This window comes from Abramis brama (assembly GCF_963993115.1).
Source record: "Abramis brama genome assembly, chromosome: 2".
In the NCBI taxonomy this organism is placed as follows: Eukaryota; Metazoa; Chordata; class Actinopteri; order Cypriniformes; family Leuciscidae; genus Abramis; species Abramis brama.
The window spans coordinates 4566400-4582591 of NC_139964.1; the positions used below are offsets into that span (position 1 = coordinate 4566400).

General features: G+C 40.0%; 1 protein-coding gene across 1 annotated transcript; it reads right to left on the bottom strand.

Annotated features, from left to right (window-relative positions):
- Window positions 1-2293: 2293 nt before the first annotated feature.
- LOC311069228 (uncharacterized protein) lies at window positions 2294-15643 on the bottom strand. Its single transcript, XM_084092241.1, has 4 exons — window positions 15596-15643; window positions 14931-15098; window positions 13717-14065; window positions 2294-4587 (listed from the first exon to the last, which is right to left on the bottom strand). Exons 2-4 carry the CDS (start codon window positions 15096-15098, stop codon window positions 3344-3346), a joined length of 1761 nt encoding a protein of 586 aa, XP_083948367.1. The 5' UTR covers window positions 15596-15643; the 3' UTR covers window positions 2294-3343.
- Window positions 15644-16192: the final 549 nt, after the last annotated feature.

Sequence of the window (16192 nt, forward strand, 5' to 3'; positions counted from 1 at the left end):
TGCCCTCAATAACATCCACTATGGTTACGGACAACACAACAAATAGCTGTTCGCTCAAATAGTGCCCTGTTTTAGGGTATGGGCAGATTCCAGACACAGCTCTTGATTAGCTGGTTCAGGTGTGTTTAATTATGGTTGGAGCTAAACTCTGCAGGACAGTTTGGGCACCCCTGCTCTAGACACATTCAATTTCAATTTTAATTTAAATTTATTTTTAAAGCACAATTAAAAACAACTGCCATTGACCAATGTGCTGTACAAAATGAATTACCAGTAAATAAAATACAAAGACACAAGTAAACAAAGCATATAAAAGACCAATTTAACTCATGAATTATAAGCCAGATCAAATAAAAATGATTTTAACTTTGATTTAAAAATAGATATTGTGGGAGCAGTTCTGATTTGAACAGGTGTCTCGGTGCGGATGCGGAAAAGACCTGGGCTGGGTTTCCCGAAACCTTCTTAACGCTACGTCGTTCTTAAGTTACACCTTAAGCTGTACCTTATCGTTAATACGCGTTTCCCGAAACGTTCTTAGTTAAGTATACCTTCTGTAAGTCATACGTTCGTAAGGTTGGTCTGGACCACTCTTAGCTTCACCTTATCACTGTTGCAGGTCTATATGAAAATAATTCTGAAGTTTTAATACACACAGACAGTGTTCAATTAGGCTAATTCAAGTGTTTTCATGCAAATAATAAAATTGTCATTACACTGATTGTTGTTAGAATTTTAATTATATTATTATATATATATTATATTATTAATTTAATAAAAGAGCGCTTTTAAAGGCCAGTGAAAGCATAGGCTACTGTCAGTTAAGTCCTATTCGGACGCTAATATTGGTTCTCATGGGCTCGTCCGGTAGGCTATTTTAAACATTTACAGGGGTAAGTCTGTGCTTTTAGTGCCGTCCGAATCAATAATATCAGTGTTTTTTCTCACCCAACCCGCGTAAAAATCCCTGGCCAAATTAGTACCTACTGTTTTTTGACAAACAGGTTGTGTGGTAATTTAATTGCCGTCTGAATCCACATCTCTGAGTTTACAAGAAGAGATTAAAAATTCACTGTTTAAATCCTTTTTGATCACTGCCGAGCACCGTACGTAAGATGTACACTTTTATTACCGAAATGCTGGTATTTACAAGAACAATATTTCATCGCAGCTCCACCTCAGCGAACAAAAATGGGAAAGAGATGAAAGCACGTAAAAATTTGAAATGGTTATCATGGCAGCAATATATGATACAATTTTAAAATATGTAGGCTAGGCTATTATAGGCTATTATATTATATTTTTTTATATATCCAGTAGTCCTAATAAATGTAATTTCAACTATTTCTGAAGTGCTTCTTTTATCAGTCCCTCCAGGATTTCATGATTTTTTTGTGTGATTTTTGCGATCAAAATCACTGATTTTGTGGTGGTAATTTCCAGAAATTTGTGAAAAAATTTGCAATTTTTATATTTTATAATTAGGACATCTTTACCATAATATTATTATGTCAGATGCACAATAGTCATACATGACACAAATCACAAACAAAATGCATAAAGCTTGTTTATTTTGGTCTAATCAAATTAACTTTTTAAAACAACCTATGGGCAATTTTTCTACCTTACCTATGTAAATATTAACAGCAGGTGTAGTAATTTATACTGTAGAACTGTGTGTAAATCCTGAATTGAGGCTTCTCCTGAGCTGCAGTAGGCAACCAGTTACTTATAGTGCGGCGTTTTGCATGGCGTCCCCACTGCGTATAGCAACGCAATACGAAGTGGCCGTTCGAAAGGGAACTACTCGGTTACTATCGTAACCTCAGTTCCCTAAGACTAGGGAACGAGTATTATAGTAACTATAGTAACGGCCGCACTATAGTAACCTGGCAAGTTGTCGCTTCAGTCGTTAAACCTGCTAAAATGGCATTTTTCGGGGACTAATATCATAGACAGTAAAAGAATAATATAGGCTAAGGCCGCGCCCCCTTGGCGGGCTCTGATGTATAATGGCGTGATGCTAGCTCATTGGCGCACACGTCAGAGGCGCCCGCGCCATTGGATGTGCAGTTGCCGCAGCACAGCCAATGAGTGAGCCAGACACTCACTGTGCAGCTGCAGCCTGCAAAATGCGTTTACATTATAGGCTTCAGTAAATCGAGGAAAAGGAGTTTCCCCTTTTCCTGCAACATCTGTATCCACGTAAAAATGCATTGAAACTTTAATTAAACTAGAGATATTTCAATTGGGTGATTATAATTTAATGTTTTGTGAGGTCTTTTTCATTTTTGTGATTATTTTGCGGTTAAATTAGGAATTATGCAGGATCGCAAAAAAATGCGACATTTTGTTGATTTTGCGTTGTATTCAGCGATCGCGGAATCGCGAAAAACTGGAGGGACTGTTTTATAAAGAACACCACTTTCTAGAATAACGCAGTGAAACAGCCCCTGGACAAGAGAATAATTGATTCTCGAGCCATCGATATCAACCAATTCAGCAGCATCGCCACAGACAGCACTGGGTAACGTCGCACGTAAGAAGGTATATCTTAAGCAGCTTTCTAAGGTATAGTTTGGGGAACACGCCTAGTAATGGTATACCTTTAGTTAAGTTATACCTTAAGAGTCTTCGTAGCATGCTAAGAGACAACGTTATCGAGAAACTCAGCCCTGGTCACCCCTAGACTTTAGTGTGGTTTTAGAGACCACTAAGAGCCTCTGATTGGCAGACCCAAGAGCTCTCTCTGGTTGATAGTCAATCAACTGTTCAGAGAGGTTTTAGGGTGCTAAACCATACAAAGATTTAAAAACCAATAAAAGCACTTTAAAATCATTTCTGTGGCGAACGGGCAACCAATGTAGAGGCTGTAGAACAGGGGTGATATGCTCATAATAATAATAATTCCTTACATTTATATAGCGCTCAGGCTTATGAGCTCCCATTAAAACTCTGGCAGCTGCATTTTGACCCATCTGAAGGCGGTTTAAATAAAATGGACTAATCCCCAAATAGATTGAGTTGCAAAAGTCAAGCTTTGTGGTGATAAAAGCATGGATAACTCTTTCAAAATTATTAAAAGAGAGAAAGGACTTTGTTTTTACAAGGGCACGTAATTTATATAAACTTGATTAACTTCTCTGTCCAACTTTAATTCGCTGTCCAGTAAAACACCCTGATTTTTCACATATGGGCTAATATAAAGTGCTAAGACACAGAGATTTAAGTTTGGTGTCCTTTGGACATTCTAGTTTTAGGTTTTTTACAACCATGAAATAACGTCCCTGTAACACTGCAAGGTGTTTTTTTTTACACAAACTAAAATAATGACATGATGAAGCTATGATGATTCTGGAGTGGCGTGTTTCTTCTGGTGAGTCCGAAAACCCCATTTAAAAGCGAATCTCTCGCCACAGATTGAGCAGCGGTAAGGTTTCTCTCCTGTATGCCATCGCTCATGGATCTTCATGGCACTTGATCGAGCAAAAGTCTTGTCACAATGTGAACATTTAAAAGGTTTTTCTCCTGTATGAGTCCTCTGGTGCATTTGTAAGCCACTTGAATTAGTAAAACCCTTCCCACAATCACCACAGTGATATGGTTTCTCTCCAGTGTGAACTCTCAGATGAACTTTGAAATAAAATGGACTAGCAAAGCTCTTCCCGCAGTAGGAGCACAGGTACGGTTTCTCTCCAGTGTGAATCCTCTCATGGGTTTTCCGGTGAGTCGAATGATAGAAACGTTTCTCACAGTGTGAACACTGATATGGTCTGATATCGGAGTGTGTTTTTTGGTGTAACTTCAGAGAACTTGAGTTTGTAAAGGTTTTCTCACATTTACTGCACTGATACGGCCTTTCACTGGTGTGTGTGAGTAGATGTTTCTTCAGACTGGTTCCGCATTTGAAGCTCATCTCGCAGAGGGGACACTTGTATAGACTCTCATTGGTGTGTATGAGTAGATGGTTGTTCAAACGGGATCTCTGGTTGAAGCTCTTCTCGCAGAGGGGGCACTGATATGGCCTCTCATTGCTATGTGTGAGCTGATGGCTCTTCAGATGGGATCCCTGGTTGAAGCCCTTCTCGCAGTAAGGACACTTGTACGGCCTCTCATTGGTGTGTGTGAGTAGATGGCTCTTCAGATGGGCCCTCTGGTTGAAGCTCCTCTCACATTGAGTGCACTGGTACGGCTTTTCACCAGTGTGGATCCTCTTATGCATTAAAAGGTTTTGGTTGGTGCCGAAATACTTGTCGCACTCGCTGCAGTGGAAAGTCTTTTCACTGTGTGTCTTTATATGAGCTCTCATACTATAAAGAGTGGTGAAAAAATCCTTCCCGCACTGTTCACAGCAAAACTCCTTCTTCACGCTGTGCTCTTTTGAATGAAGTCTCTTCTCTTTTGAGGTAGAAAAGCTGATGTCACATATCTTACAGGTGAAGTCTTTCCGTTCTGTGTGTTTTCTCTCACGTCTCGCTAAATGACCTTGTTTTCTGAATGTTTTTCCACAGGAGAATCTCTTCACTGTCAGTTGCTCTTTGGATGTAGAGGCAGTTTCTCCATGAGAAGATGAACCAGCGTTGTCATCTGAAAGGAAAATAATGGGCATTTAATATGTAACTTTTTGTAACTTTTAAGGCTGAATGATCAGTCAAAATAAAATTGTGTAGGATCTGAGACCAGATCGGACAGAGATGATTCGTTCAAACAGAACAATCTAGGACCATAAATGAAGTGGGCACCATCCAGTCTGAGCTAACTAATGAACTCCACCACTGTAAACAATGAACCCTTGTAAGATTCCACTTCAAAGCATACTATGGAGTACTTGTATTTAACATTACTGTCATAAATACCACTCACTCAGTTTCTCGTTTTCTTTTCCTTGACTCTTCCGACTTTAAGATGTCAACGTTGGGCAGTTTGTAAAAGATGGATTGGTTTGGAGAGGGCACAGCTTGAGCCTCACGAGGAAAACACCAAGGGTTGTTTGACCCCCCCAAGACATAATTGGAAAACATGGTTTGACCTGAGCTCTGAAACAGAGGATTGAAATCTCTTAAAACCACAGAGACTAAGACTTTACGTACCAAAATGTATCAGATTCTCCCAAAACAATGCTACACGGACTTATAATCAAACATTGTTCAACTGCATAATTCTATATCATGTCTACAACCTATATATGTGACTATTATGCTTAGATCATATAATTCATGCAATTGTTATAACTATTGAGTGGTTGACTGAAAGTGTTTCTTGTTTCCTATCAGTATGATCGTCTGCTCATAATTTAAAAGATGACTAAAATGTATCATATTCTTATTATAGAAAACACGTCGAAACTGTACTCTCTGCTAAGAGTGGGAAAGTTAAGAGACCATGTAATTTATGTGAGGGGAGGAGAAACAGCCACCTCTGAACCAAAGACGATACCTAATTGGTCAGAAACTCTCAAAGAGGCTGGACAGATGCCTCAAGTTAATAGCAACAGTCAGACACACCGCAGATCAAGATTTGGGAGATGAAAATGGGATAAGAACAAACTGCTTCATTCAAGCCATCTAACTACTCTCGTCTCACTTACTTTTCTTCTTTTAATTTAATTTCCTTTCTTTTCTGTTTAGTCTTGTGAGTTATGTTAAACTGTACTGCCCGCGCCAAACTTCAAACTTCATCCATAAGACTTTCCAATCATCCGCCAACACACCAATGTGATTGGTTGCCCAGACATCAATCCAGACACAACGAGACCACCAGCCAATCAATAAACATGAGAAATCCCCTCTCCAGCAAAGACCAGGAAGGGTATCCCCATTTAAAGAAGACATAAACATCAAACGCAAGTAATACCTCCAGATTCTAGCTGAACTGGTGCATTGATGGAAAATGTATAACCCCACCAAAGAACGAAAGGAGGATTGATGAATTAATGACTGATAGTTCTTATTTGCTAAAAACTTATTCTTACTCTACGCATATCAGAGGTTCTGGGTTCGAATCTTCCCTCGTATAGGTTTTTAGATTGTATATCGAGCAGGGACATGTTTGCATTTTATTTTGTGATTTCACTGGAACGAATAAAGAGTCTCCACAACAGGACTGCAGTGCGCGTCTGTGCACAAATAACAGCAGTAACGAGCACTCGGGATGAGTTGACTAATCAACTAGAGTTGACTAGCAGATTTGTTATAGATATAATTTTGTTATAGATCTATAGATCAGTCTAGATATACACTATATTGCCAAAAGTATTGGGACACCCCTCCAAATCAATGAATTCAGGTGTTCCAATCACTTCCATGGCCACAGTTGTATAAAATCAAGCACTAGGCATGAAGACGCTTCTACAAACATCTGTGAAAAAATGAGTTGCTCTCAGGAGCTCAGTAAACAAGCGTGGGACCGTGATAGGTTGCCACCTGTGCAAGAAGTCCATTTGTGAAATTTCCTCACTACTAAATATTCCACGGTCAACTGTTAGTGGTATTATAACAAAGTGGAAGCAATTGGGAACAACAGCAACTTGGCCACGAAGTGGTATGCCATGTAAAATCACAGTGGGGTCAGCGCATGCTGAGGCGCACAGTGCGCAGAAGTCACCAATTTTCTGCAGAGTCAACAGCTACAGACCTCCAAACTGCGTGTGGCCTTCAGATTAGCTCAAGAACACAGCAAAGAGAGCTTCATGGAATGGGTTTTCATGGTCGAGCAGCTGCATCAAAGCCTAACGTCACCAAGTGCAATGCAAAGCGTGGGATGCAGTGGTGTAAAGCATGGGATGCGAAGTGATGATGTCACTGATCATTACATGGTGACTTGCATACTACATACTGCTGAAATTTGTCATGTTGCGCCAGGTTATCGACCAGGCAGAACAATCCTTCCAACCACTATAGATAAGATTCTCAAATAGCTTACCTGATCTATCTCAGCTGCTCAGTGAACCCAAACAAACAGATGAACTAGAGGAAATGACTAGCATTATGAGCACCATTTTCTCTAGTACATTAGACATTGTTGCACCAATTAGATTAAAAAAGGTTAGAGAGAAAACTAATGGCGCTTTTCCATTACCAGTACCAGCTCAACTCGACTCGACTCGGCTCGCTTTTCGCTCCGTTTTCCATTGCAGATAGTACCTCCACAATAGTCCCTGGTCGCCATAGCGACGCCGCAGGAAAATGCCGTGACTTAATCTTCTACGCGAGGCACCCGCTACCCAAACACACAGGACAATGGAGGAAATCGAGTGTATGCTGTTTTTGGATGTTTTTGTTTTTGCTGTTTTTTATTCAGGATACTCCGCCTGGCGCGTGCAATGATGACGCAGTGAATAGTGACGATTCTCTCTGACCAATCAGCAGTCTGCCGTGTTTTCACGTCACATTTTAGTATCGCCTCAGCTCGCTTAGAACCTCACCGGAGGTGGTACGAAAAAAGTACCTGGAAGCCGGTACAGGTACAACTTTTACACAGTGGAAAATCAAACAAAGCCGAGTCGAGCCGAGCCGAGCCGAGCTGGTACTGTGTAGTGGAAAAGCGCCATAAAGCACCATGGTACAACAGTGCTACGCATGTTATCAAGAGAGAAACTCGTAATTTAGAGCGTAAATGGAAACAAACTAATTTAGAGGTCTTTAGAATCGCGTGGAAAGACAGTATGTCACATTATAAAAAGGCCCTAATGCAACACCGTGGCTAGACTAACAAATAAACAGACATCACCTGATCAAAATATTCTGTTACAGTGTAGTAGTAATGATTTTATGAATTTCTTCACTGAGAAAATAGAAAGCATCAGAAACACAATTGTAAATGTACAATCTTTAATGGTGTCTTATGATTCAGCCTCAATTATCGCCCCTCAAGAACAACTACACCGCTTTACAACTATAGGACAGTAAGAGCTAAATAAACGTATCATTGCATCTAAACCAACAACATGTTTATTAGATCCAATACCCACTAAACTACTGAAAGAAGTGTTACCTGTAGTGGAAGAGCCTCTTCTCAATATTATTAACTCGTCTTTATCTTTAGGTCATGTTCCAAGAATATTCAAGTTGACAGTTATAAAACCTCTCATTAAGAAACCACAATTAGATCATAATAACCTAGCAAATTATAGACCCATTTCAAATCTTCCATTTATGTCTAAAATACTAGAAAAAGTTGTGTCCGCACAATTGTGCTCTTTCTTGCAAGAAAATGATTTCAGTCAGGATTCAGGCCGCATCATAGCACAGAAACTGCGCTCGTTAAAATTACAAATGATTTACTTCTAGCTTCTGACCAAGGCTGTATCTCAATACTATTTTTACTCAATCTTAGCACTGCGTTCGACACTATAGATCACAAAATACTCTTAGATAGACTACAAAACTACACTGGTGTTCATGGACAGGCATTAAGCTGGTTTAGATCGTATTTATCAGACCGCTACCATTTTGTCTGTTTAAATGGGGAAAAATCTAAGATAACATCAGTAAACTATGGAGTGCCGCAAGGATCTGTGTTAGGCCCTCTGCTATTCTCAATATATATGCTGCCACTTGGTAATATTATAAGAAAACATGGAATTAATTTCCACTGTTATGCCGATGATACTCAATTATATATTTCATCACAACCAGATGAAAACACTAAACTATCTAAATTGACAGAGTGTGTTAAAGATACTGGATGACGTGTAATTTTCTGCTATTAAATTCAGATAAAACGGAGGTATTACTTATTGGTCCAAAAAACTGCCCACAAAACCTCTTACAATACAACCTCTTACAATACAGCCTTGCCACTGTTGCCTTTGGCTTGCTCAGTTAAGGATATTTTTGGGGATATTTAATTTAATTTTATCAATCAAATTCCACTAGAAACAAACCTTGTTGTATTATTTTAATTTAATACTATGAAGCTGCTTTGATACAATATGTATTGTGAAAAGCGCTATACAAATATACTTGACTTGACTTTAATTTAGAAGGATGTCCTGTTACTTTATCCACTACAGTAAAAGACCTGGGTGTTATACTAGACCGCAACTTGTCTTTCGAAAATCATATTAGAACATTGCAAAGCTACGTAACATGCTATCTGTTTCTGATGCAGAAAAGTTAGTTCATGCATTCATGACCTCGAGACTAGTAATGCTTTATTAGCTGGTTGTCCTGCATCCTCAATAAACAAGCTACAGCTAGTCCAAAATGCAGCTGCTAGAGTTCTTACTAGGTCAAGAAGATATGATCATATAACACCAATTCTATCATCTCTACACTGGTTACCTATTAAGTTCCGTATCAATTATAAAGTATTACTACTGACCTATAAAGCCCTAAATGGTTTAGCTCCTGGGTATTTAACGGAACTTCTATCGCCCTACAATCCATTGCGCTCGTTAAGATCACTAAATTCAAGGCTTCTGGTCATTCCTAGGATATCGAAGTCCACTAAAGGAGGGTAGGGCGTTTTCACATTTAGCTCCTAAACTCTGGAACGGCCTTCCTGATATTGTTCGAGGCTCAGACTCGCTGTCCCAGTTTAAAACTAGATTAAAGACGCATATCTTTAGCCAAGCATTCACATAATACTTACCTTTTATACTACAGCTGAATCAGATCGAATGCATTAATATTATGAACAGCAGCTATGCTAATTATTTCCCATCTGCTTTTCTGTTGTTATGCTGTGGTAAATAGAGTTCGTCAGCTCCAGTTTGTATCCAGCCTCTCATGGAAACTTAAGATACCCCAACACCCGTGAAGAGACGACTCGACGCCTGTGAAGAGACGACTCAACGCTGGCGATATGTTATGCCCTAAATTAATACGATTAACTAACTGTATTTTTCTATGTACATTTCTGAAATGCACTTTCTGTAAAGCTGCTTTGAAACAATATGTATTGTGAAAAGCGCTATACAAATAAATTTGAATTGAATTGAATGCAGTGGTGTAAAGCGTGGGGTGCAGTGGTGTAAAGCGTGGGGTGCAGTGGTGTAAAGCGTGGGGTGCAGTGGCGTAAAGCGTGGGGTGCAGTGGAGTAAAGCGTGGGATGCAGTGGAGTAAAGCGTGGGATGCAGTGGTGTAAAGCGTGGGGTGCAGTGGTGTAAAGCGTGGGGTGCAGTGGTGTTAAGCGTGGGATGCAGTAGTGTAAAGCGTGGGATGCAGTGGATTAAAGCATGGGATGCAGCGGTGTAAAGCGTGGGATGGTGTAAAGTGTGGGATGCAGTGGTGGTGTAAAGCGTGGGATGCAGTGGTGTGAAGCGTGGGATGCAGTGGTGTAAAACGTGGGATGCAGTGGTGTAAAGTGTGAGATGCAGTGGTGTAAAGCGTGGGATGCAGTGGGGTAAAGCGGGGGATGTAGTGGTGTGAAGCGTGGGATGCAGTGGTGTAAAGCGTGGGATGCAGTGGAGTAAAGCGGGGGATGCAGTGGAGTAAAGCGGGGGATGCAGTGGGGTAAAGCGGGGGATGCAGTGGTGGTGTAAAGTGTGGGATGCAGTGGTGTAAAGCAGTGGTGTAAAGCGTGGGATGCAGTGGTGTGAAGCGTGGGATGCAGTGGTGTGAAGCGTGGGATGCAGTGGTGTGAAGCGTGAGATGCAGTGGTGTAAAGCGTGGGATGCAGTGGTGTGAAGCGTGGGATGCAGTGGTGTGAAGCGTGGGATGCAGTGGTGTGAAGCGTGGGATGCAGTGGTGTGAAGCGTGGGATGCAGTGGTGTGAAGCGTGGGATGCAGTGGTGTGAAGCGTGAGATGCAGTGGTGTGAAGCGTGGGATGCAGTGGTGTGAAGCGTGGGATGCAGTGGTGTGAAGCGTGGGATGCAGTGGTGTGAAGCGTGGGATGCAGTGGTGTAAAGCGTGGGATGCAGTGGTGTGAAGCGTGGGATGCAGTGGTGTGAAGCGTGAGATGCAGTGGTGTGAAGCGTGGGATGCAGTGGTGTGAAGCGTGGGATGCAGTGGTGTGAAGCGTGGGATGCAGTGGTGTGAAGCGTGGGATGCAGTGGTGTGAAGCGTGGGATGCAGTGGTGTGAAGCGTGGGATGCAGTGGTGTGAAGCGTGAGATGCAGTGGTGTGAAGCGTGGGATGCAGTGGTGTGAAGCGTGGGATGCAGTGGTGTGAAGCGTGGGATGCAGTGGTGTGAAGCGTGAGATGCAGTGGTGTAAAGCGTTGGATGCAGTGGTGTAAAGCGTGGGATGCAGTGGGGTAAAGTGTGGGATGCAGTGGTGTAAAGCGTTGGATGCAGTGGTGTAAAGCGTCGGATGCAGTGGGGTAAAGCACGCCGCCACTGGACTCTAGAGCAATGGAGACGTGTTCTCTGGTGCGAAGAATCACGCTATGTCTGGCAATCCAAAAGACGAGTCTGGGTTTGGCAGTTGCCAGGAGAACGGTGCTTGCCGGACTGCATTGTGCTAAGTGTAACGTTTGGTGGAGGGGGGATTATGGTGTGGGGTTATTTTTCAGGGGTTGGACTTGGCCTCTTAGTTCCAATGAAAGGAACTCTTAATGCTTCAGCATACCAAGACATTTTGGACAATTTCATGCTCCCAACTTTGTGAGAACAGTTTGGGGATGTCCCTGTTCCAACTTGACTGCGCACAAAGCAGCTTTTGTTTGATTTAATACCAAATAATTCCAATTTATGATTTAGCCTAAGACCTGTGATTAATCAGTATCTAAGAGCAGCATTTTTTAAATATCAGTGTTTCCCCTACCATTATATAAGGGGGGCGCCCCGCCCTCCTAACGGCTCCCCCCGCCCCCCTTGAAGTCAAGTAAATTTGATTTGATTTTCTTTATAGCGCCAGATTACGATTTGTTATATTATTAAAAAAAACTAAATAGCCCTTAAGTAATATGTTATTTATCTTATTTCCACGATGGCATGTCTTTTCTGTCTGTGTTTGCGCGTTTACAATTATCCCAATGAGTGCGCAAGCGCGCACACTCACACACAAACAAACACTTGCGTCAAATACAGATGAGCACTAGCGGACAGAGAGCGCGCGGCGGGAAATATGTCGCTGAACTGAAGATGGCAACACTCGCTCTACTGCGAGTAGCAGCCGGAGTAGCTCTCCTGCTCCAAGTCTACGCCCGTTTCACACATATTTAGTTTGCAGTGCGTGTGCGGTGAGTATTTTTTTCCGTACCCATGTTTACAGAGCTTTCACACTGCACGCGGATACAGTCCGTCGATGATCGATCCGTTCCAGTTGCGGTGCGTATACAGCAGTGCAGCGATCGTTTCCGCACCGAGTCTACTTTTGCCGTTTATATACTGTCTATGATTTCTGCTGTGCTGCAAACGCTGAATTTAAAGTGACAGCGCATGTTTCGTGGTCAAAATGAACACAGATTGACCTGAAAATGTAGTAATTTCACCATAAGTGCGATTAATTAAATAAAATGTAGTAATCTCACCATAAATTTATTTAATTAAATACTACTTTTTTCATTTTAAGACCGGGGTAAAGCAAGGAAAACTACAATTTACCTCAACAAGGCGACATAATGACATTTGTGGAGGTGGAAAAACAAGTTCTTTGTGACATGCAAGATTTATTGTATTAATTTAAATGCAAAAGATTTTAATATTAATACATGGTTAAATATTTTACCACTTGCTTGAGCAACTTAATATATATATATATATATATATATATATATATATGTATATGTATATGTGTAATGCATTGAATAATACATTGTTTAAATTGTTTAAACGTGAACGCGCGTTCACAGCAGTGCTGCGTCTGACAGGATTATTCTCTCCAATAAATGCATCATAGAAATAAAAACTTCTCACAAAAAAAGCCCATTTAAAATTTGTTTGTCATATAAATGTATTAACTAACATTAACGAACAATGAATGAGCAATATATTTGTTAGTATTTATAAATCTTTTTTTAGTTGTTAGTTAAAAAATAAAACTATTTAAGCTCTGGTCCATTAATATGAACAAATACTTCTATAAATTTAACAAAGGTTATTTGCAAAAGTCAATTTTAAAAATATTTAAATGTTTTTTTTGTTTTTTTAAAGAGATATCTTATGTTAACATTTTTTTTTTTTTACATTTGTGTTTTATGTTAACTTTTACAAAGCATTACCCTCCCAGACAACCAATTAATGTGACATAGATAGATAGATAGATAGATAGATAGATAGATAGATAGATAGATGGATAGTGTCTGTGTCAATTTTCCCCAACCAACCAACCCCCCCCCCCCCCCCCCCCAAACCTGTAAACCTAGGGGAAACACTGAATATGTTTTATCTTTTAAGCATTTGAACTGTCACATGTTGTGCATGCAAAATTAGGAAATGCAAATGTAAATAAAAAATGTTGCAATCACATTTCATGTTGAACAATGGACAATCAATACATAAATAAATGTCAACAATCTTTGAACAAATTCCCTTTGAGATAAATTGACCTGTTTCCCTTACAATTGAAATTTATGATAAATGTAAAAAAAAAATTTAATTTGTGATGTGTTTGTGCGGTTAACTTTTAAGGCTGTGATTTAAATAAATTCAAAGTCTGATATGATATTTTACACACAGGTGCAGCACACAAATTGCCATTCTCAGTGTCTTAAATTGGCAGAATTCGCTACAAATGCTGCTCCACATGAATTTAGGTCAGAACATATTTCTACAATTTAATACTAATTCTGTTACTTCAGCATATCTGGTCATAAAAGAAAAAAACATACCTGAAGGAACAAAGTCATCATCAACATCATCATTCTGATCTTCATCATCATCATCATTATTCTGATCCTCCTCCTCCTCCTCATGGCTCTGTTGTTGTTCCTCTGCTGTGGTTTCTTCTCCTCGTCTCTCTATCAGGTTCCTGCAGTCCTCCAGTTTGACGGAGCACATCTTCATCTGCTGTTCTTCAGCGTTACAGTCAGAGGTTTGATCAGCGGATCCATGATCCTGAGCGTCAGTGTAACACAGTAAAGTGAGGCTGAGCTCTGAGTCCTGTGTGTCTCTGGATCTCCAGACTAAATCCTGAGCTTCTGTCCCATCACTCACACACACTGAAACCTTCTCCAGATCCTGAGAAAACACATCATAGATCAACACAAATAAAGAACAACCTGTTGATATTAGCCTTACTCAGCAGTTATCTCTAGTAGGGCTGTCACTTTACGTTCGAAAATCGATTGCACGATCGATCGGACCAACCAACACAAGTTTCGAAAACGAAAATAGGGAATCGATTATAACGGTCTTTTCTCGGAGTGCGTCCAGCTCGTCACGATACGCCCACAGCGAACGCGCGCCACACAGCAACTGCAGGCTCTGACAAACGCGCATAACAGCAAATTATACTTCTGCATAATGTGTCTCTTTTTACAACTAAACTGTGAATTCTGCTGGTATGCAGACAGTCTCATGCATACAGATACAGATTCGGGCTACGCGTCTACAATCGCCCTCGTAGGCGAAATTTGTTTGAAATTTCTAATCGTAAACACAGCCATGTTGAAGCCTGCAGTAATGTTTTTCATTTATGTTATGGCTTATTGTTTTTCGAGAATGTTGCACTCCTGTTTGTCATTGTGCACGAAACTTCACGCCAATAAATCATCAGGAATATTTGCTGACTTGTGCGCATCTCAAGCGCCCTCTTTACGTTCGAGCTAATGCCTGTTAGTTGTCCGTGGATTTGCCTATATTTGGCGTTTAAAATGGAAACGTCTTTCGACATGGAAAATCGATTTTACAATCAATGAACTTATGTCTCAAAAATCGAACAGGATTTTTTCACAAAAGTGACAGCCCTAATCTCTAGTGGTTATATTGGTGATTTGTTAGCATATTTTGCTGCTGGCTTAATTTGAGATGTGTATAAGAAGTGAGAAGCTAACAAAACTTTGGTTTGATTGAGCTGAAGGATGAAATGATGAGCTGCTCAAACCTCTCTGTTGGGGTTGTCTCCTCTTTCTCTCAGCTTTGCCTCCAGTGACGCCACCTCTTTCTTCAGCTGACATATTTCAATGATGAAATCCTCAATATCCAGCATGGACAGATCCGTTCCTACTGATTTACAGCAGATCACATCCATCTGTGCTCTCATGGTCAACATCTGAAGACAAACACATTATCATTATTAGGCTACAAGAAGAATTTGTAATGAACTGACACTGATTTAAACTCAAAATATTTTGGAGAATATTAGGTAATATTAATTTCATATATAAGTGTTTAGGAGCATTTATGTTTAGTTTCAGTATTGAGCCAGCACTGTGCAGGAATTTTATCAAAAAGTATATGACATTATTGCATGTATAACTCATATAGAAAGATCTTAAACATGATATTGTCAGATTTCTAATCATTTCACCCGAAATTGTGAAAACTTTAAAAGCATCTAGCATTGAAATTTAACCAAATGTTGGTATAACTGTTTAATACAAATCATGTAAACATGGTTACTAGACATTTGTAATGGTTACTGTAGCAAAACCATGGTTATTTTTCATAAGCTAAGGAAAGCTTAATTTAAGTTCATTAAAAACTATAGACAGACAAATAACAAGCAAACCGCTAAAACGCAAATAATGTAGAAAAGATTAAACTCACCGTCTGAATGCTCCAGTCTTTCTTTCTTCTGTGGTTTTACGGTAGACTAACGAATGTCACAGCGCCTCCTACAGTACGAGAACGATGGAGTTAGATGAAAAGGAGGAGATCCGACTGGAATCTGGATAGAAGAGACGAATACTATAATTTTACGTGATAATTAGATAAAACATCGATAAACGAATGTTAGTCAGTCAGCGGTAAATCAAAATGACCGTTAATATTTGAATTACGCGATTTCGCGGCTTTCTGTGGAAGACAGGAGAAAGCGCGCGCAGATCAGAGGGGCACTGTAAATTAGGTTACATATTCCAGACGCTCTCTGTTTGAAATAAATGCTGTTCTTCACTTTCTGTTGATCTGTGAATCCTGAAAAAAAACAAAAACAATGTATGTCAGATTCCACACTTAATTAAGCAACACAAGTATTTTCAACTGTGATAAGCAGCAAATTTTTGAACAGCAAATCAGCATCTATTTCTGAAGGTTCCTGTGACACTGAAGACTGGAGTAAAAGCCAATAAAATGGAGATTTGACTGAAAATACATTTGAATATTTAAATAGAAAACAGTGATTTTTGAATTGGAATAATATTT

What these genes read in the sequence shown, in the direction of transcription:
- LOC311069228 (XM_084092241.1), bottom strand. Translation starts at nt 15,098, where the DNA reads ATGTTGACCATGAGAGCACAGATGGATGTGATCTGCTGTAAATCAGTA. An exon ending in GAGACAACCCCAACAGAGAG is followed by an intron (nt 14,066 to 14,930) that starts GTTTGAGCAGCT and finishes GTGTTTTCTCAG; the next exon opens with GATCTGGAGAAGGTTTCAGT. An exon ending in TGATGACTTTGTTCCTTCAG is followed by an intron (nt 4,588 to 13,716) that starts GTATGTTTTTTT and finishes TTTTCCTTTCAG; the next exon opens with ATGACAACGCTGGTTCATCT.